Source organism: Neodiprion pinetum, chromosome 7, assembly GCF_021155775.2.
Source record: "Neodiprion pinetum isolate iyNeoPine1 chromosome 7, iyNeoPine1.2, whole genome shotgun sequence".
In the NCBI taxonomy this organism is placed as follows: domain Eukaryota; kingdom Metazoa; phylum Arthropoda; class Insecta; order Hymenoptera; family Diprionidae; genus Neodiprion; species Neodiprion pinetum.
In genome coordinates this window covers 21,285,878-21,312,762 of record NC_060238.1, presented here as the reverse complement: position 1 = coordinate 21,312,762, position 26,885 = coordinate 21,285,878, and the positions used below count along the sequence as shown (strand labels likewise).

The 26,885-nt window shown below is 36.2% G+C and overlaps 1 protein-coding gene across 6 annotated transcripts in view; it reads left to right on the top strand.

Annotated features, from left to right (window-relative positions):
• The window catches only part of KaiR1D (Kainate-type ionotropic glutamate receptor subunit 1D), a 259,204-nt gene that overhangs the window by 196,724 nt on the left and 35,595 nt on the right, over positions 1–26,885 (top strand). For all 6 annotated transcript variants that reach the window (XM_046633891.2, XM_046633894.2, XM_046633889.2 and 3 more), the window contains exon 5: positions 8,616–8,773. In XM_046633891.2, coding sequence (XP_046489847.1) covers positions 8,616–8,773 — 158 coding nt within the window. The remainder of the gene's footprint in view (positions 1–8,615; positions 8,774–26,885) is intronic.

Sequence of the window (26,885 nt, the reverse complement as noted above, 5' to 3'; positions counted from 1 at the left end):
ACAGTGCCGAATGTTTGTTAATTAATTTTTCACTCGTACAGTGCATAGAAAAAGAATCAATGTTTATTGAATTTCACGCAGTCCAATGAATATCTTTAACTTTGAGTTAACTTTTCATTTCAATTCCGATACGAATGAATAATAAATAAAAGTTATACAATGTTTAGGAGTATAAAAATATTACTCTTGTAAAAGATTCACAGGACTGAAATACGATGTGAACTTGACTTGACATTTTTTTTAACTTCACGTTGACTCTTCGAGCGGTACTTCGGAAGCCGAAAAAAAAGTCTGAGGGGAGGTCCGAAGTGGCGATACTTTGCAGGAAAAAAGAGGAAAGTAACGTACGTGGAGACAAGATCGAAAAATAGAAGAAAAAAAAGAAAGAAAGAAAAAAGTTGCCACTTATCGCGTTTTTTATCTTCTCTTTGACGGCCGTCAGAAGAGCTTGTTTAAAAAATCATGACTGCCTGTATATTCGGATTTAACACAAGAAAGGTGAGACACAGCAGCGTTTTAAAGCCGGTCCTACATAATTCCGACTGTTTGTTTTCCCCGTTTTTGTTTCTTTGCATCTTGTTCTGTACGTTCTCTCTTCTCTACATTTGCCAAATTATACTCGGCATCGGAAGTGGAAAAAAAAAAAAATGGTACCGTGGAATGATTTTTTTTTTGTTGATAATTTAGCGTGAAAAACTGAACAAAGATATTTATGTATGTACAAGATATATATGGGAGATTCTACGTCAAATCGAACGACAAAAAGAGATTTTTTTCCCTGACCACTTTTGATGTTCTCGCCCTTTTACTCACTTCATTTCGTATTGAAAGCATCAAATTTGAATTTTCTCAGATTTTTCTGACGAAGCATTTTTTTTTTTGCACAGCTAGTGGAAAAATCAGGTTTTAACAATTTCTCATTTTTTCAAGTTAACATAGCTTGAAATTCAGATGACGTGTGAAAAAAGTTTCGCATCTTTGTATGAAATTTGTAAAAGTAATTATGTACGATTCTTCGTGCCCCGTTAAATCGCAGTTTTGACGAAAAGGCTTCGAAAATCTTCTGTTATAAAATAGTGCTCCAATCGAACTGGCTAAAAGTTTTCCACAGCATGCCTTTATCAATACCAAAGATTGTCTATAAGTTTCTTAGTGGGAGGAAAAGTAGTTGAAAAGTTACAAGTCACAGTTGACGTGGAACTGTGAAATTTCTCGTCCATACGTACTGTAATGTGGCGGTATGAATCGTAAAAGTTACACACATCGTTGAATTCTTACCTCGGATGAATATGCTCAAAAAATATTGTCCGGCGGTACGGAATTCACGTATCATGTCAGGAACCGTGATAAATAACAGACCGAAGTATACTCCTCGAGAAAAAGTTGACGACCGAAGTTATAAACAACACGCGTAACAATTGAGGATCGCGCTCGAGTGCGCAGCAGCGCCACGCGCAGGATAAGCAAACATCTTGCCGCGGCGCGAAGTTTGAATCGAATTCTCGCCACTGTCTGAATATTTGCTGATATATCTTCTGAACCACTCCACCGCCCACTGTGAAGTTTTCAGAGAACCTTTCGCGTTGAAAAAGACACGCTGTGTATAAATTGTAGCCCATTAGATCACGGCACTTTTCAGTTACGAATAATTTGCGCGCATTTTTCATCAAAACCACATCGAAACGGGGTGTGAAAAATCCAAAAAAATACTCTCGAGAAGTTCAGAACTAAAGGTTAAATTTTTGTAAAAGAACTTTTCTCATATTTCCTCCTGGTTTTAAGCTACCAAGAAGCGAAAGATCAAAGCGTTGTTGAAATGAATTTATTAAAAGAGTTGTCGTGAAGATATTGTGTGTCGAAAAAATCTGACAAAAATTCAAGGTTCATCCTTTGAATATGTACTTTGACTGTGTGAAAGGGAAATCAGATTAAAATGGGTCAGGGAAATCGACCGTTCCATTTGACCTGAAATACCCCGTATTTATATATATACGTATATACCTGCAGTAATGTATTACTATGTAAATATCAGTGAGGGTTTCGGAATATGTAATTGAGAAAGAACAGCAAAGAGGAGGAAAGGAAATGAATAATCAACAAATGAATAAGTAAAAACGAACTGGAACATAGAATATTCATCATTAAATGATCAAAGCAAGCTTTGTATTCACCCCTCAGATTTTATCCGCGCGTTTATTCAACGAGGAAATAAAATATGAAAAATTTCATGTGCAAGTTGACACATGGCTGATGGCACGTGAATGTTACACAAAAAGCTTTCCATGTGAAAATGATAAAATTAAAATAATATGGCAGCTAGTGTAATTGTACAGATTGGATAAAAAATAAATATTGATCAAGGATCTCTCCGATCTTGTGGGTGGGAAAAGATATTTTGAAAAAGCCAGAAATAGGAAGAAAATATTTCGGTTTCTGATATAGAATTTCAAAATATATATGAATCAAATTTATTGTTCGAACTTTACAATTTGACATTAAAGCCTTGATTAACTAAAAAAGTAGAGTGAATCTCACGAGCTGATTTTGCGTTGCAATCACCAAAAAAGGATCGATGATAACGCAAAATGTTTACGCGTACCTCGTTTTTCCTAATTCCAACAATATTCGAACAGTTTTTTCAACGATACCTGTTTTGCTGAATTTATTTAGTTACTGTAACAAATGAAATTTTTCTCAGTGTACCTATTAATATCCAATTTGAATTTCGAACTAAAAATTCAGATTCGTGATCAATGATGCTGCGAGAGTGGAAATATTTGTACATTCTTTTTTTCTTCCATATCGGATTCACTATTTTGAATTTGGCAAAACTGACCTAAAATTCACGATCAGACATCCAATAAATCGACAAGTATGAATTTTTATCAAAATCCAAATGTTTTTATTTTTATTATTTATCAGCTTATTGAACAGGCCAAATTTAAATTTTCACAAATCTGACTTTAGATTCACGATAATCGACCCAAAAAAATCTCAGGGTGTCAATTTCGATTTGCTTCTATTTATCCATTGTCAATTATAACGAAACGTCGAGATGTAGTGAAAGCTCAACTTTTCATTCCCGTCGTGATTACAGGAAATTCCCCCTTTTTTTTTTTTCCTCTGAAAATAACGAAACGGAAAGTGAAAAAAGAAGCCAGGAAATAAATCCTAAAAATGTGCGGTTGTTAGACGATGTGTGAGATGAAGAAAAAATGAGCCCGAAGGAAAGGGGGGTAAAAGGAAAATGCAGCGAGGTGAAAATAAAGCAGTTTCGCCTCCTGTTCCCATGCATGCTGTATGGGGTGAGGGGGGATGAATCTGGCACGGGGTTCGATGGTGTAAAAGGAGTGAGGGACTCCGCACACGTGTTCGGAATGGCGAAAATTCAACAATAATAAATCCAAGATTCCGGGAATATATGCATGACACCGTGCATGTTACAGGCAAATGTGTGCATAATGTATATACAGTACACCTGTAAACGCGAATACAGTGCCGACTCTACGGCGGTGGGCTTTGAACAAGATAGAGGTAAAATATGCATTCGTACGGTTGGCGGGGGTTGAAATATTTCCGCGTAATTTACAACCAGCGTAAAAACGCCGACGCGGTCTGGTCGCCATACGAATACATAATGCAATGCGGTTACACGCGTTAGAGTGAAGAGGAATTTTGCGAGAAAGTGGAAATTTGCGCGTTTCAAAATGATGTTTGAACAATCGATACCGAGGTATGATATATTTGATGATTGTATTTTTGTTTGCTTCTGCGATTAATTTGATTTAATTATCGTTCCGATGGAGCGGAGTTTAAGTTACGAATTTGAGGAGTTCGAAAAACGCCCGATTTCGAAATCATTTGGTCGCGAAATTTTGTAAATATTTCTTTTTGCTGTTATGTATTAACGGGATGTAGAGACAGATATATGCAAGGGGAAGGTTAAAAATTTGAGTCGGTAATCATAATAAAATGGACAGGCATAGAAAAAGACAAAAAAACAAAGAACGATGATAAATACGAGAGTTACATCTGACATTGAATTGAACAAATAAAATATAAATAACGATAGAAATCGTTTAATCATTCATTTCATTAAATTTCACTTTTCTAACTCTCTGATCGTATTTAAATACGTAGACGTTAAATCATCTATGTCGTTACATTTAAAATTACACACTGATACATTAATTCGCACAATCATACACAAAGTAAAATACGTCTTTTTAGTTTATTAGTTCCTTTGTATCAATTGCTTTTTATATTTTAATTTAGCTGTCAATTTCCAATCATTTGAGATTGTATTTCTATTCGCCTGTGTAATATATTGAATTTTTAGTTTAATTTTTTACAGTTAAACCGTAATGAACGATCATATAATCGAATTTGTATGCAAATTAGCAAATAATCTTTGAACACGAAAAAAAAATTAAAAATAAGAATTATAGAATTTGATAAATTCTAACAAGAGGAAAAGTTCTTTGCTTCACGTCATTCTCACCTCGTTACTTGTATATATTTACTCTTAATATCCTCACTTATTATTATATATTTTTCCTGGCAATACAAGAAACTTTGTTCTTATTTATTTCTTTTTTTTTTTTATTTTGAAACAATTTTCCTCTACTTGCTACTAATTCAATTCAATTTATCTCCTTCCGTTTCAATATTTCTTCAACCGAACTGTGACAGTTTATACAATAGATTTTTTCAAATATTATAATTATCGATAAATTTTCAATGTATTCATTATTTCTCTTGTTAATTATCAGATGATCGGTCACTTTCTGTTTCAATTATTCGATGTTTTTTATGTCTCATCTCACCACAGTTTATCAATTTTTCAGTCCACGCAACACGCGAAAATAAATATATTTGTCAGATCCTACCAAAAAATTTTCAAAATGAACGAATCATAAAATAAAACGAACAATGATGCTTATAGGATAAAGAGAAAAAAAAAAAAAACATCGCACATGAAAAGGACATGAAAAAGAATCGAGTTCAATTCGAGCGAAGTTCGATTTCAGGGTGAAAACCAATTGATCGGAAAATTTGACTGCCATACAATTTTCAAATCATGGAAAATTGAAATCGACTAGATTCCAGTGAATTTCCTCCAACTATGCCTATAATCCTGTGTAATTAATTCACCAAGAGATACGCCAAGCGCCCGACTTGCCGGCTAATTAATAATCGTGCTAATTAAATTGACGGAATATAATCGCCGACAGGTGTATCATGATTTGGTAAACAATAGTGCATGGCGGCGGGGGGGGGGGGGGGGGGGGGGGTGAAGCGAGGGTAGTTTCGACATTCCGTAGAGGAATAAATCTCCTCGATTAAAGTAGTATCCAGATAGACAAGAGTCGAGGGTTGAATTATGCGGTTTTCAAAACTCCATGTTTGCCCTAAGATCGTTATAAATATTCACTCATCATCGTCTTGGCAAAAGCCGAGTAAAAATGAAGGGCGGAGAATCGTACGCGAATAAACGAATCATGAATCGTGATTTTTTTCAACCCCGGAGATAAGATTCCACGGTCAGAATCCAGCGAAACAGCAATTTGTTACCTTTGAACGAAGGAGGGTAGAAGAGAGACGGCGAAAGGGTGGAATAAGAATGAAAAAAGAGACCCGCCGTTGGGTGGAGAGGGTGAAAAAACAGCCGTGACGATAACTCCGAGCACCCTGATATGTCGATCCCTGACAGGTATCGATTGAATATAGTAACCGATCGACACGTGTGAGGACGAACCGGGTGATAGATTTACTATTTTCGGAGGGTTGGTTGGTTTTGGGGGGAGGGAAAAAATTACGCCCTGAGAGGAAAAACATTGTGAGACGAATTAATGAGGGAGGATAATTCTTAGCGCAACGGCGTGCCTTTGACACTCCGAGAGATTTCCTCCTCCTGTAGTTGGGTGTGAAAATGAGGTGCGGGTAAGAAATCGGAAAAAGGGAAAATCAGAATGGTCAGAATTCCGAACATAAATACATCGAAAACTCACAATCACGAAAGAATAAAGCGGTGAATCTTCATCTTCATCATTCAATAATGGAAATAGAATATAAAAGTATCGAAATTTGAAGTTTTAGAATTTAGAATACACAACTGGTGAAAATTCCGAAAGGCCGTTGGCAGAATGAGGAAAATGCGATTGCTCGCAAACACGAATGAATAAACTTCGGATGGGTCCTAAAGTAGAATTTTCGTCTATTCGAATTCGTAAATGCGAAGGATCAAGAATCAGAACGGTTAGAACTTCGAGTAGTTATCTCATGGAAGGCTCGGAATATAGAATTGCGTTAAATCAGAATCGTCGGAATGAAGAGTCGCAATATATGAGAAGAGTCAGTCACATCGTCGGCCACACTCTAAAGGCCCAACCCAACAGCTTCAACGACTCAAAGTTGTCCGTTTGCATCGCGTTCTTTCTTCTTTGTCAAGCATCGAGTAAAGAATTTGTTTGATTCTGTATACAAAACATTTTACAAGTAAAAATAGATCAGTTTGGATAGACTCGGAATGTGAAATTCTGGTGGTAGGCCATCGATACGGTTACTTTCGGAATATCTATCTTTCTGAAACGTACGATTCTGAATAATGACACTTTTACATTCTGGATGTTAATTTTTATTTTTATAATATTTGGACAATCCAGAATATGAAACTTCCTACAAATTCATTCTCTGGAACATCGACTCAATACATTATTAAATTCTGCATCTCTGAATTCTTGGATTAACGTTTTCCGAAGTAAGTGGGTTCGGATAATAGAGTCCTCAACTGAATACATTTTAGGTAAGCTGCAACTTTTTATCGGGCACCATTCGGGACTTAAAATTTCCGACAGTATCTGTTCTCTCATATTTGTTATTCGAGTTTATTAAATTCGGAATTCTGGCCATTCTGATATTCGGTTTTTCTGATTTCTTACCGTCACCCGTGATAGTGGTATTTGGAAAATATCGCACAATGATGATAATAATAATAATGAACTTCACGGGGACTTCTTACGATACGGTGTTGAAGAAGGGGACTCGAAGCAAGCTGTTTCTTCGCTAAAAGGTCGGAAAGCTCACCCGCCATTTATGAAATATGTATATAGTGACGCGCCCTTCTACGTGCGTGGTTTTCGACAAGGGATGAAACGGCCTGAGAGAGAGAGAGAGAGAGAGAGAGAGAGAGAGAGTTGGAGTGAAAAATTTCACGCCTCGGTTGCCGAATCTGGTTCTTCAATTTACTACTCGACGGTTATTCGCGTCGATTGGCCGGATTGACGCGGGGAATTCAATCGCGAAACGATTATGCACGATTATTTCACGTCGGCGGATATTTGTATTACATTGAATTTATCGAAGGAAAAATTTTCCAATAATTCACTGGTACGATCGGTGATGTGTGAGTTGGTCTTACTTCCAAATACGTAGATTGGTGTTTGTTGTTAATTTTTTAACGAGATAGTCGTACGTTGAGAAGCTTACTAATTATTGTTTTATAAAGCTAAAATTAAGATCTGCTTAAGAATTAAAAAAATTTAGAATACTGAAATTATAGACACAAGTCCAGAAACCGATGCTTCATTTGAAATCGTTAAAAACCTTGTACATTCTCTCGATTTTCATCACTTCAGTTACAAGAGTAATAATTCTTACCACATATTTTATATCCATTTATTTTTGTTTACATAAGGAACTTTGAAAACACATTTCCTTTCGGTTTTTCGCTAGTTCTGATAGTACACTAATGCCAATAGCGACCTAATGTAAATTATTATTGTTAGAAACAAATGACGAGCAAAAATCGTGAAATTTGAAGGAATAATTCATTTTCAAAAAACTTACCCACACGCATAAATGTTTCACATAAATTGTAATTTTTTTTGATCGTCGATTTCCGATATTAAATAAGATTTCAAAAATTCAATATGGCTGATCTAATACGACGGAAAAAAATTTTTAATTCGAACGAATCCCGAGTAAAAAACTCTACAGATTTTTTCACGGTAAATAGTAAAATTCGTAGCACGTATATATGTACATATACATATATATATACATATATATATATATGGTATCTGCTTTTAATTCAGCTTGAGATTTTTTTCTCACTCTTTCTCTCTTTCTCGAGAAAATCGCATTATTTTGATTCACTGCTCGTAACCGAAATGGGCAATTTTTGGGCTTATTTCACAATTCACGGGCAGCAAGAATACAAAAAGAGCATTTATCGTCGGACGGTTTTCTCTCCCAAGAGATTTGGATGATGTCCGAAAAAGGTGCCTGACGGTGCTTGGTCGGGGACAATGAAACAAAACTATTGAAAAAAAAAAAAAAAAAAAAAAAAAAAAAACGGAAAAAAAAAGTATCACACGTAACGAGAATAGAAGGCAAAGCTTATTCGCGTCGTTGGAAAAGCTCGCGCGGATCGGGAGCTTTACTCGCTCGTTATGCGAGTGATATATATATATTATATATATATATTAATATATATATACCGAATCCTCAGCCATATTCTGTTTGGCGTGCAAGCTCGGATTAGGCTGGGGTTTGCGAAAACAAGCGAAAGATCACAACGGCGGGTGAATTGGCTTGTGTTTTTCTTATTCCAGGCGTACGTCGATCTCGTAAAGGCATGGGGATGGAAAAGCTTCACGATCATATACGAAAACAACGAGGGACTTGTCAGGTTACAGGAACTCCTCAAGGCCCACGGACCCAGCGAATTTCCGATCGCCGTTCGGCAGCTTGGCGAAGGCCTGGATTACAGGTACTTAGATCATAAATTGTTATTTTTTAATTTTTTTTTTCTTTAATTCATTTCGTAGATTTCGAATTCATTTTTTTTTTTTTTTTACAGTTTCGAGTCCATTTTCTCACCCTATTTGCCTATAAAATTCCATGCCTTGTAAACGGACAAAATTTTCGTCATCCTCATTTTCGATTCTGTTGAAAGTTGTCAAGGTCGTATTTTGATAGAGTTTCCACGACCTTTCATTTGATTTTTTTTTTTTGCATGTTTCTGATTTTGTTAAAAATTTTTATACTTATCGATATTTTTCCAAGCGTTGAAGGAGAACAAAATGAGAAAAAAAAAAAAAAAAAATGAAGGAAATGAAATAAAACGATCATTCAATCATGAAACCGATCTCCAGTTGAAAGTGCAAAAAAAAAAAAAACTAAAAGTTTTCATACATTCATCTTGAGAATTATAAGGAAGATGAAACAACGAAAGTTTGTATACTTGTAACTAAAAATAGGATGAATGGAAATGAAATTGAAATGATTTTGAGATTCTAGATACACATATCTAAAAAATTAAAAATAACAAGGATGCAAATTTGTTGGTTTATAATTCAATAATTTCCATTGTTCAATTTCCTTGATATGTTATTTGATTTATACTCGCTATAAAATCTACACTGAGATAAATTTCATTCGTTACAGTGACTAGAAAAATTCCGTAAAACAAGCATCGTTAAAAAAAACTGTTTGAATATTGTTGGAATTACGAAAAACGAAGTACGCGTAAACATTTTGCGCTATCGTCGATCCTTTTTTGGTTACTGCAACGCGACATCAGTTTCTGAGGTTCACTCAACTTTTTTAGTTAAACAAGGCTTTAACGTCAATTTATCGTTGCTCGAGCATTAAATTTTCGCAACAGTTAGAAGAAAATATGGCAACAGTGATCGCAATGAGAAAGAATAGTAACGTTTAATAGACTTTCCGGTAACAGTTAGAAAACTAATTTTCATTATCTACCTAGAAGTATATTTTTCGATTGTGGTAAAAAATGAAAACAGACAAGTACCGAGCGGTAACCGGAAATAAAAATTTCTCTCGGTGTAATATTTACAATAAAAATGTAAATCAAAAACTGAAAATGAAAAGAAAAAGGCCTTGCCGCGATGCTCGATTCGAGATTTCTTTGTGGATAATTTTTTGATGACAATTGATCCTTCATTTTCGCGTTCGGTTCGAAGCCGAGGAATGAAATTGTTCTTTACGGACTGCGGAGATCGCGGTTTCTGATTGCTTCAAGGTTGGGGTTGGGTTGGTTTGGGTTCGTTGAAGTTTTCGTTAAAGATTTGAGTTGAACCCCCGCGTTTACAATGCCGGGTGAGATAAGAAGAAACCGACGGTGATATTACCGCGGTTCCCTTGCTGGTGGATATCGTACGAAGGTGTATACGTATACACGCGTTGGTGTGTGTACCCGTAACGTGTCTGGTGGAAAAGATACGCCGAGTTCCTCCTGAGGGAGCAGTGGATCCTTGAAGCGATCGTTTTGGGGGCGGGAGGAATAAAGAAGAATACGGAGAGTAAAAACAAGAATAAGAGTGAGGATACGAAGCGTGGGAATCAAATAACGTCCCTAATGTGAGAAACCAAAAACGCCCCGCGGCTCTTTACACTGGGAGAAAATAAAACGAGCGACGGTACGAAGAGGATGTAAAGAAAAAAAAAAAAAAAAAAAAAACGCGAAGAGGCCACGAAATTGGAAAAGGGGTAAAATGGAGGCAAATTTACTTCGCGGCGATGCATATCTTGGGCCGATGTTCAAGTTCCGGAAGAGCCGAATTCTGAATTTTTTTATGGCGAAACTTGAAGTGAATGGAAAAAAAAAAAACAAACTTTGAAGAAACGGCAAAGTTTCGAACGTTCGGAAAACCGACGAAATGCCTTGCGATTCATTTTCGGATCCGAGGAACGGAACGTTTCTAAAATTCAAGATCGCGGAGCCAATATGATTAATTACAAGAATTACAAAAAAAAAAAAAAAAATGGCCAATATAAATTTTGCCAAGACTTGCCTTTTTCACGAATTTCCGCTTACGAATTTTGAATTTTTGGATGCAAATAAAAAAAAATGGTTCAACCGATTTCATGTTATCACAGATTTTTCAAAATCAAAGATTTTCACTTCGCATTCGTATTCGAATTTGGAAAAATCCTAGACGTAGTAAAGAATCGAGCTTGACGAATGGATGGAAAAACTCCGTAATTCTTGGCCGAAAGCATCGACGCGTGGATTAATAATAAATATCCTCGCGCTCCGGTGGGTGAAATAAAAATCATGTGATTCAAGTCTGACTCGATCCTCGGACGTATCGATTTCGCAAACGAGACAGCCGAAGAGCGGCAGATAAAAACGTATTCAGATGGCAGAATTTCATACTCGCCTAATTCCATCTTCATCCTCTGTCGTTTCACAAAAACTTGTTGGCAGGGGTCGTAACATGATGAAAAAAAAGTATCCCAAGGGCGAGGGAAATGTGACGCAGTACGTGGCTGGGTGATTAATTTTCATTCTCGCTTCCAGTTTTCTGTTTCTTTTTTGTTTTTTGTTTTTTTTCTCTCATGTCCATCGTTATCAACTCTCTCGTTTACGACGATGAAATAAACGTGAGAGAGAAAAAAAATTACGCGCAATGTACGTAGAATAGGGGTGGTCCTCGTGCGAGGTTGGAAAAAAAAAAAATTCGCGACGAAAGAAAAAAAGAAAAAATTACCCCAATCTTCTTCAGAATTTCATTTCATTCCCTTGGTCTCTCGTTCCATTTGGGCGGAATGTTACAAACTGTTCAAAAATATCCTCATCGACGATATATTTCGTACCAAGTTTTAATTCAAAATTATTCGTTGGCAAAAAAAAAAAAAAAGAACAAAAATCCATATTCTCGAATAGCCGGTACGATTGAACTTTAAAAAAAATTCGTTTTGTCATTCGGACAAAAACTGAGAAGAAAAAAAAAAGAAATAAAATTGAAACAAAACACTACAGCATTCGTTTAGTCGGCACTGTAATGGAATGACCCGTACATCAACGCTAATTGTAAGTAATATCACAGTTAATGACATGCGAATATTGAGGTGATTTTTTTTTTACTTAATCTGATCGTTTGTCCTTTTCCAAATATAGAAGTAAAAAAAAAAAAAAAAAGAAAAAAGAAATAACGAGTTAAAGTAGTACACGTTTCTAATGGGAAACGAATCTCACCGAATATTCGAGAATATGAATTTTTTTGCCTATGAATAATCTTGGGATAGAAAGAAATACGAAACACAGCGAATCAGCATATCTATGAATAATTTGAAAGTTCCCGCTCGAATAAGAAAACTAAGGGAATCAAATGAAAATCTGACAAAATTTGGAAAATGTATTTTTTTTTTTACCAATTGTTTTTCGGAACTGATTTAACAGGTTCCATCGTGAATTATTTTATTAAACCCATATAACGACCACCTTAATGTACGAGTTAAAAGTTACAAGACGTGAAAAATTTCTTGTCATGTAAATATGGGCAAAAAAAAAATGAAAAAATAAAATTTGAACAAAGAAGAAAAAAAATTTACCGCCAATTGCTAGATTTCGTTATTTTCCATGCCTTCTTATTCTCATATGTATACATAACGCAAGTTCATAAGAAGAGTTTTTGCGGGGTCTATATCTTGGACGTAAACTTGAAGAAGTTTAATCTTAAAGCTCTGAGCGCGTTTCTGTTATATAACTTCAACCGCATTCTCGCGGTTTTACGAAAGACAAACTATTCCGTTTCCCTCCTCTGTGAATAGTCGGGAAACTTATATATTAAGATCCTTTTAGGTAATTTGATCCTACATACGAGCTCGCTGCTGCAGCAGTTGCAGCAGAACTTTCATGCTGTTTAATTGATCAAAGAGGAATGCAAGATGCTTAAATCAGGAAGTTTTCTATTTTTTTTTTTTTCTGTTTTTTTTTTTTTTTTCTATTTCGCCGCAAAATATTCTCCTCTGATCATTCCTCCGCCGATTTCTATTGCAAAAATTGACTCCTTCCATGATGGAAAAATTGCGGTACTCGACGACTCAACGATTTATCGGTGAATAGGTTCAGTCAAATTTTACGCGATAGGTAATCAGCGAAAAAGTTGTTCCTTAAAAAAAAAAAAAAAAAAAAAAAAAAAAAAAAAAAAAAAAAAAAAAACCTTCACCTGTAATTTTTTTCATTCGCTTGTTTCTATTTTTACATTCTTTCATCCGGTATTTCATCATCGTCGGTGAGAATCTTCGAGGGATGGAAACGAAGAATAAAAAAAAAAAAAAAAATCAAAGAAAGTATTCCGAGCGCAGTATCCGAATGAGAAGTTGCGAGCCGAGACGTAGCCTGAGTGCAAGATATATATTCAGAGAACGCGGTAAGAATACGACTGTGCATCTTATCGCGTTGCGAGGAAAGTCATAAATATAGATTGTCCCTTGGCTGTAGGCTACACACACACATATGTATATATATATACTTTATACTATATACCATATACTATATATATATATATGCACGTATAATACCGTATTAAACCATCGGGATTCCCCTGGATGAGCAGCTGCAGGCGAACGGAGTTTCTTTACATACTTCGGAGCGTTGGAAAAGAAAGGGGAATCGGTTATCTCCAGCTGAGAGAAAAGCGAATTTGTGGGAGTCTTTCTTTCCCCCACTTTCGTCTCCTTCATTCTTCATTTTCTATTCTTGTATAATATACAAACGAGTTTTTTTTTTGTTTAATAAATAATAAAAAAACAAAAAAAAAAAAAATTAAATAAAAAATAGATGTTTGATTTAGGACCATATCGTCGACCTAATATATGACAGTGAAAAAGATGATCGATCTCGAAATTTTCAGACAATGTCCTACGAGGATGATTGATTTTGAAAGTTTGTATAAATGCTGAATAAACAAGTTTTCAGTGTTCAAAAATACATGGAGAAAGATAACAGTGAATCATTCAATTTGTAATGAACAACAATTGTGTTATAAAATTTCATTGAAGAGATTATACGCGATGTCAAAAGTAATTTAGCAGTGATAAAAACTTGAAGAGTATTCAGATTGAATATTGAATAAGTGGAATGTAACAGAACACCCACGTAATGGATAAATTGATAATTATTCATGAGAATAATTCAATATTCCACACTTTATTTCACAATTTCATCAACGCAACTGTAATAAGTAAATAAATACAGTGACGTATAATTCCGTGTGACGCGATTCAAACAAAAATTCATTCAAACAAAAATTGACAAGTTATCTCGAATATTCGAAAAAGCAACTTTTCTTGACCGGAAATTCATCGAAAATGCGAATTCATTCAGCTGCGAGAGAGAAGAAAAAGTAAAATCATTATTATTTTTTTTTTTTTTTCCTACCAATTTGGCTCCGCCGAGCCAATTATTCATAACTATATTGAACAATTGACTTTCAATCGAAACCAATAATTTTCCAACATCACCGAAACCTATTGAAACGCGCGTGTGTGTATGTGTGTAAAACAAAAAAAAAAAAAAAAACCCCATCCATCGTCAATCGAAAGCCAAATTATCGTTCGCGGAAGGAATTTCAAACGCGAAAGGGTGACGAAGAGAAAAAAAAAAAATTCCGCCAAACACGGACGTTTCGCAACGTCAAGGGTTACAAGAGGAGGAGGGGAGAAGGGGGGACGAAGCGAAGGGAAAAATTCTTGAGAGGGTGACAAAAATTTGGCGGGGGTTTGCTTACGCAACGTATCGTTCACGCCTCTTATTTCCCTAAACAGGGCGCGTCGTTTCCCCTTCTCCTAATATCGGACGTGTGGCGAAGCGGTCGAGGCCTCCATTCAAATGGGCGACCACCCCCCCCCCCCCCCCCCCCCCAGCCATTTCCATTTCACCCCGTCCCACCCTCTCATCCTCGAACAATTCATCCGCTTCGTCCTTCGCGAGTCACCGCGATGTCCTCCTGAGTTATGGAGTGCCTGCGGAGTCCTCCCGCGGGAACTCGAAGCGGAAGTCCTCGTGGAAGACGTTGGGTTGTCTGAAGGGGGCTCACGTAACCTCCGACCACACCACCCCCCAAAGACCCGGTATTTATAGGCGCGACGCTGCGGAGTTGGTCATTATTTTTCACGCACCCTTTCTCCGAGCTTTATTATACGATCGGTGGGAAAATAAAGGGGAAAGGGTTTAAGGGAGGATGGATGGGTGGATGGATGGATGAATGGATGGATGGATAGATAGGTTTATTTGCCCTGGGACAAGTACCTTTAGGCAGCGTACAGAAAGATCATGGAAAAGTATTGAAATTAAGGTTTGAAAATAATTACCAGAGAAGGAAATAGAAAGATGGATGAAAGTAAATAGACCGAAAGATTAGTAGAAAATAAAGTAGGAATGATAAATAAGATGTGATTAATTGGTTGAAAAAATTAGGAAATAAATAAATAAGTAAATTTTGAATAAATGAGTGAGTAAAGAGGCTGGAACGTGAGAAAAAGTATAAGAGAATAGATGAAATTGACGTAGATTAATCGGAACGGAAAAAATTGGTAAATTTGTCAGGTGTAGTAATAAAAATATAAAATATAAAAATTCTACTCAAGTGTACACCGATTAGGCTTAAGCTGAAAACACGATTTCAGAGAGTCATGGAATTATCTGAATTTACCAGAATTTATTCATTTATTTATTTATTTATTTATTGAATGTAGGACGAGTGATAAATTAATTTTGGCATACTTTTGTACGTAAAAAAAAAAAAAAATCGACAATATCAATTCATGGATTTTTCAATTTGATTTTTTCTAAATCCGCTAATAACCTTTTGACAAATAAGTTTTCACTCAAATTTTTGTAAGCCGATTTTTATCCCAGCAGAACACTCAGAGGTGGTTTCGACAATTTTCATCGAAATTGGAACAGTTCCAAGTCGAATCAAGCTCATTTTATTCAAATCATTCCGACATCCGTTTTTGATTTACCAACCGAGAAATAAAAATAAAATTTGACTTTTTGCAAACATTCTGGAAACCGTTTTCATCCTATTTCGCTGAAAACTGGATCAGTTTGAAATTGAATGAAACCAAACCAATGAACCAAATTCATCCAAATCTATGGATCCGCTTTCGACTTATTGTTCGACAGAAAGAAATCGTATTTCGGTAAATGTCTCGGAAAAAAACGAACTGAATTTGCTCCAAATCTGGTAATTTCTAATTCAAACAGATCGGCACTGATTAATTGATATCAAACTGATAAAAATCCTCTATTTTTTTTTTTGAATAAAAATATTTTCCGTTTCATCTATGGACGATCATTAGTAATCCAAGAATTTTTAATACCTACGAGAAAAACGTAGAGAAGAATATAAAAAGAAAAAAAAAATTCCGTTTACCGAAGATTTGCTTTCTTCGAAGCTTTTCCTCCTCCCAACGAAAAGCTTTTATCCCAGATTTATTTAAAAAGTATGTTCGAAGCGTTGTTGTATCGCTTACAATATTCACGTAATAATTCCCTCTTGAATTGATCGCCGTCTGACTTCCGGCTTTTCGATATTTTCCTCGTATCAGCTTGCTAATTCATATAATCCGGTGGAAAAAGCTCTTGACGATTAAAAGAAAGTTGAAACGTCGTCGGAAATTCTTGCCTGTCGAGATTTCAGATTGCTCGACGAACGAAAAAAAGATATGAAAAAAGAAGGAGATATCAAAAATCCCGGGTTCCCGAGGGATTCGGGACATTTCAATTTCGCAATTGACGTCTCGTCGCCGTTATCGAAACTTTTGCACACTTTGCGATACTCCGGATTCAACCCTGATGCAGGAAAAATGATTCCGGAGGTAACGCTTCTCTTCACGACTCTACACCCCCCCCCTCCCCCAAAAAAAAGGACGATTTGGAAAAGTAAGATTTGTTTCCTTGAAAAGAAAATTTATTGGAAGGAAATAATCAATTTCAATTCAATCGGAAGAAATTTTCTGTCGATTGTTATTCGAATGAAAACGCGTTGTTTCAACAAAAAACAAATATAAAAAAAAGAAAAAAGTCCTAGAGAATTCTTTTCCTAGTGTTAATAATTCTGATATGTTCAACGTCGAGCGGTCATTCAGCTTCCGCTTTACTTCTGACGATATAATCAGCGAAACGGTTTTTCCTCTCGCTTCGTAGAACCTCGCGACAAACTTTTTACGACACTAAGCGCTAAAATCAAACTCGTTATACTCCGAAGATTAGCAATTTCCCTAAAACTCACTCCGGCAAACTAGGCGATGTTTTCCCTTATTTTTATTCCCTTTACCTATCGAGTTACCGAAATAAAAATCAAATTTTCTCACTGTAACAGGAAAATTTTTTTTCTTTAATTTTTTTATTTTCCATTCGTTTGAAAAGTTAACGTTCGGTAAAATTAATATTCGTTTCGAATATTGTTATTCACGAGATTTGAAAACGAAGCGTATGCGATGCAGTTTTAAACGTTGCCTACTTATTTTCTAACGGTTTTACGGTTGATTTTCATTTCCCCCCTTTCTTTTTCAGCTACCGAATAGAAGCATTTTTCAAAAATTTTCATCCCACGCGTCAGTATCGTAGAATCGTTGTGTAATGATTATAACTTTATACTTCGTACATTAAACCATGAATAAAAAATCTGTCAATCTCGATTAGGCACAAAAAAAAAAAAGAAAAAGAAAGAAAATATACCAAAATTCAAGAAAACCGGATATGTCGAATATGAGGGGGAAAATAATTGGTGGAATACAAATTTCGCTGAAACGATGCACCCTTACGTTACGATAAAAAAAAAAAAAAAAAAAAAAAATGAAATAAACAAATAAAATAAAAAAACTTCCCTTCAGCGCGAAAAGTTGAGGAAAAAGTAACGTGTACTTATAAAATGACGAAAGTACAGAAGAATGTTCGACAGTTTGGACAAGACGTTGAAGGGGAGGAAAGCGTGTTAACAGAAGTTGTAAATCGATCAGGGAAATGAAACGTGAAAAATGTTGTGGGGAATTTTTATTTTTATTTGTTTTTTTTTAAATCTTTTCTTGCCCTCGGTTATACACTTTTTTCAGACCTTGATCTTCTTCAATTTGATAAAGATTCAACGAAAAAAAAAAATAAATAAATAAAAAAAATCTGCCAGCATTCCTTAATAGCGAGATAAAACGTTGAAACTTTGAGGATGTTTTTTTTTTTTTTTTTTTTTTTTTCACGGTCAACTCGAGATTACTTTCTTTAACTTGGAGCTTGAACATTTTTGTTATCGGTCATCCTAATCATACGCGTGTAGTGTATACTTGTACAGAATAGTCACAGAGGATGCAGCAACGCGAGACTGGCGATACTCGTTCCATTGATTGGCGAACCGAATTCCTTTTAACGATAGTTCTGCCCCATGCAGCAGCGCTCTCTCTATCACAAGTTCCAATTTATTGATGTCGATGTATCGTCATACACTTCGAATCGAACTGCCCCAACGACGTCGAGTATATTTTCGCCCTCTAGCGTTTTCTCCCCGCGTGTCTGATAATTACAACGAGCACGTTCCACGCTCTCGAATCTTTCAGAGAGATTGCGGGACGGTAAGAATGTTATTGGATTATGAATTTATTCGGGTGTATAAATTCGAACTTACATTCAGGACAGGCGTGTATAAATTAACGCGTCGTGTGAAAAGTGAAAGTTTCTTTCGTAAATTCGTACCGAGACTTGTAATCGGTTTGGCATAATTAGCGGCTTCTAAACGTGCCGTTAATTTCCGTTTGATTATAACGTGTATACCTCTTTATTCGCGGGAATGTGGATTACCCGACTTCGAGTCAATATAATCAGCGCAATTTGTCGTTGGTACAAAGTGTGAAACGGTTATGTGATTACCTTGCAAGCTGCGTGGTTGGTGAAGGTGATGCTGCGAAACGCCTTCGATCGAACGCGAGTCACGTACTCACCGAAAACAACAAGCACCAAAAACAAGGTTCGGGACGAGAACTTTGGGTCACTTTGCGCTTGAACAAATTTCAACACCGCGCTTAGGCACCGAAGATCACAGAATTTCGCGACAAGACCGTCGATTTCGGATTCCTGTTTGACACTGCGGAACTTCAACCGATCGAAGCAGGGTAAACATAAGACAAGGGTAAACAGACTCTTGAAGGGAGACGCCGAGGCTTGTTGTGTGGTCGTTTTCAATCACTCGGCTCGAATGCTTCACAACACGAGGCAAAAGGACCCCGTGGAATTCTCACGAAGGAAACCGAAAAAGAAATTTGTCTGTTGGGACTCCTCGCATCATTTCGTTTCGTCCGAAACGAAGGCTGACCGAGATGTTATCTTTTTTTTTTTTTTTTTTTTTTGTTGACAAAATCAATCGGAATTCATTAACGTAATATTCGCAGTGTTTTTACCCCCAGGGTTTGCACTCCTTATTTTCTGGGCGGTGAATTTGTGGGGGTGGTTTGAATCCCGAGTTGGCACTTGAAAAAAAAAAAACAAACAAACATGCGTGAAACGTTTTTCGATGAACCGCAACATGTCGCAGAACGAAAAAGATCGATGAGATGCATCTCATGTACTTTCCCAATAACTGCTGTACAAAATGTTGTCCAATATTCTTACTTTCCTCAAATTCACCGCGTCTTATGATTCTTCTCAAAGATGCTAAAAAAAAAAAAAAAAAAAATTCCAGCATGAGAGTAAATTCCTGTTTATTCGTTCCGAGCACTCGCTGCAAGCTCAAATGAATTTCGGATCGAGGCAAAGAGCCAGGGCGAATAAAAGGAGAGAATCTTTTTGAAAGATGGGATCAATTAGCCGAGGATCTTTACGGCCCGGTCATAAATGCTCGGGAGATTATTTACGCGTTGTGTCATCCCGCTCGGCCATGTCGAGGCTTACAAAATGCACTTCGATGGCTATAAGAGGAGCAGCAACTCGTTCCCCGGACCATCAGCCGTTAATATAACTCGCGTCATTAACCGATTCGATAAATTATGCCCAAGCGTATCGTCCCCGAGCTTTTGGCAAACAGCCGGAAGTGGTTTTCGATGTTGTTGAATGCGATGCGGCCTCGGTGTTTCTCGAAAGTGCAATTCAACCTTTGGTCCTAATCGAAACGAGGTTTTAAAACGAGAGGAGAATTTTTTCATTCGATAAAATATTGAAAATACAAAGCAATGGCCGTTAGATCGACAACGAGCGTCTATTTTTTGGGGTAAGAATCCCAGTTTGAAATAAAATCTAACAGCGATTGAGAAATTCTTGGAGTGACGGTAAAATCTCTCCGTCTCGATTCTAAAATGTTTCATTTCTGTGGTTCCGAATTAATTCATACTCGTTGGCGAGTGTCGTTCGGTCTCACGTTCCCTTTATATTACTGCAATCTAACGATCGTGAAAATAAACGGAAGTCGTTAATTCGTTCAACGGATGAAAAATGTGAGGTTTTTGCAGAATATTGCTGGGAAATGGGCAGAAGCAATTAGCGGAATTAATTTTCCTCGTTAATTTTGTTGATACACACGCGTATTATTACAGGCACGATGCATTCAGGCACGAAACTCCGGCACGAATTTCCAACGTGAACGCGCTGAGACTTACGGACGGAATTTAATTGAATTCAAATTCGTACACTGATATAATATTATATACATTGCGTAATCGTTGGTGTATACATTCATGTATTCAAAACGATTGACGATCGTTTGTAATTGCCGATTACACAGGCCCGCGATGGTTTTACCTTGATAAAACTGAGTTGTAATTTCGGTAGGTATTCGGTACGATTCTATGAAAAAAAATATTCAAAAAATTCTATGGCGTAAGTTTTCTGAGAATTTTATTCCTTTCTTTCTTCTTCGTACCAGTAGAGTTAACTTCCAATTTCTGTGCCGATTATACGTATTTACGGTAGTGTTGATGTTTAAATATTCATCCACCTTCGCTAGTTGTTGTTTACGGTGATCTTAAACATATTTAGAGCTACGTAAGTACGAGAGAAAAAGATCGAACATGAGTTTTAAAGAAAGTAGAATAAGATATCACAAGTCTTTTCGATTCATCAAGTCTCTCAAGTCTTGTTTGAAACTAACGCTGTTCATTTTATAACCAAACATTCAGTTTTGTATTCGTTATATTTTATTTCTCCATAAAAATTGTTCAAAAATGTGTAAAAATGCATATATCTTGCATAAAAATACCTTTCGATGTGACGTAAAATAACTACCGCTATATTTTAATTCAACGTACCTGAATACCTAAAAAAAAAAAACGTTATTATTTTACGGGGAAATTGAAAATCATATTTTTGAAGCCTGTGTTATCGGCCCTGGTTGTACTCGCTCGAGTAAAATACGTGCCTGCGTAAAAACATTTGCGAATGATTTCACGCGATACGCTAAAACCGAAAAATCAATTTTCACCGCGAGGCTGAATGGTTGCGAAATAACGAGAGTCTCAATTTTGAATTAAAAAAATCCTCGATCATTTTTTCAGATACTTGAGGCTAGAGAATGCTTATTTTCATACGGATAAATCAATTACTTACCAAATTATCAATAAATCAAGTTGACGTTATTTTCAGTAACTATATTTGTTATCAAACGATTTTAATTGAAAAAAAAATATCTCAATCAAAATCGATCCACGTACTTTTGAAAAACAAGACAAACCCAAATTGAATCGAATGATCGGTTAAAGGGGTATAAATTCCCAAAATTCACCGTATTTTCGTAATTATTTGTTGAGAAAAACTTGATTTCTTAAAGCTAGTAAAAATTTCTTTTACCACAATCGGTACAACAACTGTTTGAAAATCGTTGGAATTACATAAAAACGAGACACAAGTAACTATTTTGTGCGATTAGAATTGTCAATACTAGATTTTTGGGTAATTGTAACGCGGAATCGGTTTCTTTGATTTACTATACTTTTTTAGTTTAACAAGACCTTAAATGAAATCTATTTTTTGTTGAACCAGCAACAGTTGCAAGAAAATATAGTCACAGTGATCGTAATGCGAAAGAACAGTAACGGATACCAGACTTTCCTGTAACAGCTCGAAGACTAATTTACATTTTTAAATGAAAATTAGTTTTCTAGCCGTTACCGGAAAGTCTACTATCCGTTATTATTCCTTCTCATTACCATCACTGTTGCTAGATTTTCTTGTAAATGTTGCGAAAATTTAATGCTCGTGCAACAATAAATTGAGGTTAAAGCCTTATTTAACTAAAAAAGTAGAGTAAACCTCACAAACTGATTTTGCGTTGCAATTACCAAAAAAAGTATCGACGATAGCGGAAAATTTTTACGCGTACCTCGTTTTTCCTAATTCCAACAATATTGGAACAGTTTTTTCAACGACACCTGTTTTACTCAATTTTTCTAGTTACCGTAACAAATTAAATCCTTCTCGGTGCACATTTTTCGTTTGCGATAAATAACGGAAATAATTGAGAACCGTGCGGTAATTCCTCATCTAAATTTTTTCCTCGGCGTGTTCACCTCGAGCTTGCGTTACATTATATTCCCCTGAGTGACTCGAGGTCAGTTCAAAGTCCGAATACCGTCGGAACGGTGATAAGGAAAAAAAGGGTTCGACGCGTCGCGGCGGATCTTTCGCGTCGTCAACGGGGTCGAAACGATCCGGTGATCGAGACGAGAGGAATGCGACCTTGCGAGGAGCCGAGCCGAGCCGAAGCGAGGAGACCGCAGAATTTCATTTCAATCGAAAGGAAATCGAAAAATCCAATATTCAGTAGAATTGCTCCCGTATCGTCGACGCCTGTTCCAATCGACGTTTCGAGACAATGCCGGGCTTTTCACTCGCAACCCGAGGGACTTTTTCCCTGCGAGAGTTTCGCGGCTTGCCGTTTCGAATGCCGGACAACACCCTCGGCGAAATTCTACCGGAAATTGGAGAAATCACCTCGGACACCGCAATTACTTTTCAGCACTTTTGTCCGCGAACAATTCGTTATACGCCGTGTTTTATTTACCGGCCGTTATTCGCTGAGAAGAAGAATTTTTCAAATAAGGAGAAGATCGTGCGGTTTCGTGCGAATGGAGAGGAAGTGGGACGGGAATTTTAGTTATTTCAACTGACTGAATTGAACGTGACTTTTCGGTGTATAATTACTGTAACTTCTGAATTCGGAGGAAACTTGTTGCTTTTTTGTTCATCAATGTGTCGAAAATTTTCTCGCGGGAAAACAATACTTTGTTGTAAATACCAAAATTGATGAAACTGTTGTTTCAAACTCCCAAAAAGAACAAAAATTGTTGAATAAAATATACTTATAAGTACGAAACCTCGATTTTAATCAAGTCAATTTAATGAAGTAACACTTTTTTCGTGGTATTACAAAAACATTGAATATCCTCTGGTAGATTCAACTAAATCGCTTTGTACGGCCCACTAAATCAACTCGGTGGATAAAGATTAGTAAAATTTACGAAACCACGAGAGCTGCTAATCGATTATCGCTGTCGAATGATATTTTACATCGCAAATCTGTAAAATTCTTTGTCGAAACGGCAAAATACTTCGTGCAACGCGTTAAAAATCCTTTCTCGCAAGAGAAGTAAGACGAGTAGTTATTAAGAGGGGCTTCGGTCGTCTGTCCGGTATAATCAGCAGAACTAAATCATTCGTCGTCTAATAACATTCGACAAGCCTGTCAATTGCCAATGGCACATTTCCCTGTCGTTGTTTGATGTGGGGCTTAATTCACGAAGCACAAATTACAATCGATCGATCATTTTTTCATTCGCAACAATCGAACAATCATATTTCCAATCTTCACAAAACGATTTCACTGCGTAGATCTGATTTCGCAATTGCAAAAGAATCCATGGAATTGCGATGCAAAGTATTTTCCCAGTCATCGCTACTAAAACATTTTCTTTCCTGCGCGCTGTATGATCAACTTAACTTTTCAGTTGGTCAAAATAATGTTTAGTCGGATGTATATCAACCCTTAAATTTTGTTGCCAGGACCAAATTATGATCATTACGACCAAATTTTTTTTCTGAATGTGACCACGTGTAACGTCTCTTCAACTCGTGCCGCGCATTACCAGGCGAACGAAAAACGCTTCTAAATTTTATTTTCCTTCTGAATTTCTTTTTTATAAACGAAAATTAAACACGTTCGCCCTTTGCTGAAAATGCTCGTTCCCAATTATTTATTCTCTCAATCGCAACACAGCATGTATTTTCCAGTATCTTTTAATTACCGAAAAACTCTATGAAATACCGAGTATTCGCATAAGTTTTACGTTACAAGGTCGGAGAAGAAAAATTTAACCGCTGTTTCTATTGTTTAGAAATTGCACAATTACGTGCATAGCATTTCAGAAAGCCGAGATCATTTGTTTTTTCTTCGAGAATCGAAAAGTGAAGATTTATTCATTCATACTATGCAATTACAAAATGTAACGTAATAAACTCAGAAATTGTTTGATCTGAGTTTTGGATCACAAAACGAATGATTTCAATCTCTAGTCGAACGGATATTTCGTCAAAATTTGAGGAAAATAGAATCTGTCGAAAAAACAGAGGGGAATTATAGAGGCTGAAAAAAAGTGGATAAAATGAAATCGTGAAAATGTTGAAAGAAATTTAATCCTCAGGGAGGAGGCTGCGATAGCATGTGTTTGAAAATAAAGGAAAAAATCCCGTTTTTCCGTCCACGTGAAATCTGTTTCTCTTCACACGCGAAAGTTAGTATCCATACACACAACCACGCGGCAACATCGATATTGAATCGCGAATTGAGTTGTCCGAGAATCGGGGTATAAATATCCCGGATCGTGTGCGTTCCACCATTTTCAGCGGTTTTCACGGAAACCGGCGATTCTCAAGCTCTCAAGCATCGGTGGAAAGAAAAAAGAGGGAAAGAATTAGAATTAGAATTTATTTACCTCGAAATAAGTCCCCTAAAGGGGGATGAGGATGAAATTTCGAATTTGAAAAGTTCCTAAACCGTTTGATTCAGAATTATTTGGCGGTGAAAGTTGAAGTGAAGAAATTGAACTTTGAAGAAACAACAAAGCTTCGAATGGTCGGAAAGCCGACGGATCAAACTCCCGAAATGAAAGATTCTGAAAATTCAAGTTACGATTTAGCAAAGTTTCGAGAGAGTAAAATTCCAATGGTTAAAATATACTGTAAAAAGTTAACATATTAAAACATACACACCGATAGAATGAAAATAACATTTCAATGTAATGAAATAAAATAAAGTATAAAAGTTAAATAAGTACAGAATTAATAAAGAAACGAACATACTGTATACAAATATACCAGTGAGGGATATAAAGAAAAAAAAAAAAGAGTAACATAAATAAGTAATTAAAGAAATAAACAAATAAATAAATAAATGAAAATTAGAAGAAGGAATAAAAAGGCCAACGCTTAAAGTGCAAATGAGGCTAGATAATAAATAGCATTGTAAGAGAGAGAGAGAGAGAGAGAGAGAGAGAAAAAACGAAACTGAACAATTGAAAAATAAAATCGCGAATGAAAAGTTGAAAAAAAAAAAACTGATTTTTGTTTAAAACACGGTGACGTGGATTTCCACGTGAAGGGATCAAGGCGCCCTTTGAGGTCGGTGAATTTTGACATACTTACATGTAATTCTCGTCGACTGCAGTCAGCTTTCTGCGTAGGTACCTAAAAACCGCGATTTTTCCGACGTTGATAAATTCTGACACACGTCGTGTCGTCTTCGTCACGGCTTTGTGAGAGTTTTTCAAAACAACGAAAAAATTTAAGTAACTCGCGCGAAAAGTCACGGTCTTCAGAAGGGTTTTGGTTTATTAACGAAATGAACGAAAGAGCAGAAAAAAAAAAAAAAATAAAAAATAAAATTAAAAAAATTTCGCGTTTACTTTTTCCTTCTCTCGAACTGTTATAAACTCTGTTACTTACAGACTTAGGTACGCGTACACGTATTTTATACACACGCCTACCACCCGCGGGCAAAATATTTTCGTTCTAAAATCCGTAAACCGAAATCGTTGAATAATTCATCGGCAGGGTCATTACGGCGTAATTGAGTTTATAAAATTTCCGTAACGGTGTTCGGTAAACCTGACCCTGCATCCTCCCCCCTCTTCTATCACACCCCCCACAACGGATCGACGTCGCGAAGAATTTTGCACGCGGTATGTATAAATCGACGAAAACAAGCGAAAATTTATTCCTGAATATTACGACACCGTAAACAAAGAAGACATAAAACTGAAAAAAAAAAAAAAAAAAAAAAAACAATTTTTTTTCATCAATTTCACCAAATTTCAGTTGGAAATCAGCGATTTTATTATATTTTCCTTCCGTTCGGTTTTCTTCGCGCACGCAAACACACGCGCGCACGCGTGATCTCGCGTTAAAATATAACCGCATGAATTTTAACGGATTCATCGGATTTTCAGAACCCTCGAATCAATTTCCGTATACCTGTATATTATATGCAAAAAATTGCAATATAGCAGGTGTTATAAAACTATGCGAAAACTTTGCAGAGATACTTGCTTGTTCGTTAAATTTTCCGAATATCCGAGCACAGTTTCGAGGCCGGGGTTTTCATCGACGCATACTTTGGGTTACGGTGATTGGTTCGTCAATTAGGGGAAATAATTAGGATGAAATTTGCGGAACGTATAGAGAGAAATCGCTCGATATAATCGCTCGGCGATCAATCATTACGCGTGCGCTTCGTATAAATGTTGTATCTGATATAAAATTGATGAATATATTTTTCAAGAAAAATTTCCAACCTCTGTAACTTCTCCGTTACTTTTTTTCTTATTTTTATATATATTAAATACAAGGGTGTGTAAAAAAAAAAATTTAAGACGACTTAATGTTTACGGGCTAATATCTCTTAACTGGTTAGAGTTGGAAGAATTCCATCTCCATCCTAGTTTATTGGTCAAGCCGTCGGGTAGTGAAAACAATTTTTAAATTTTCTCATTTATTTTTTTCCGTGTCATTCGAATGGAAAATAGCAGAAAATAAAACTGGCACCCTCAGACGTCAATATATTAATAGGTCATATTTGGTTGAGATAAATGCTATACCG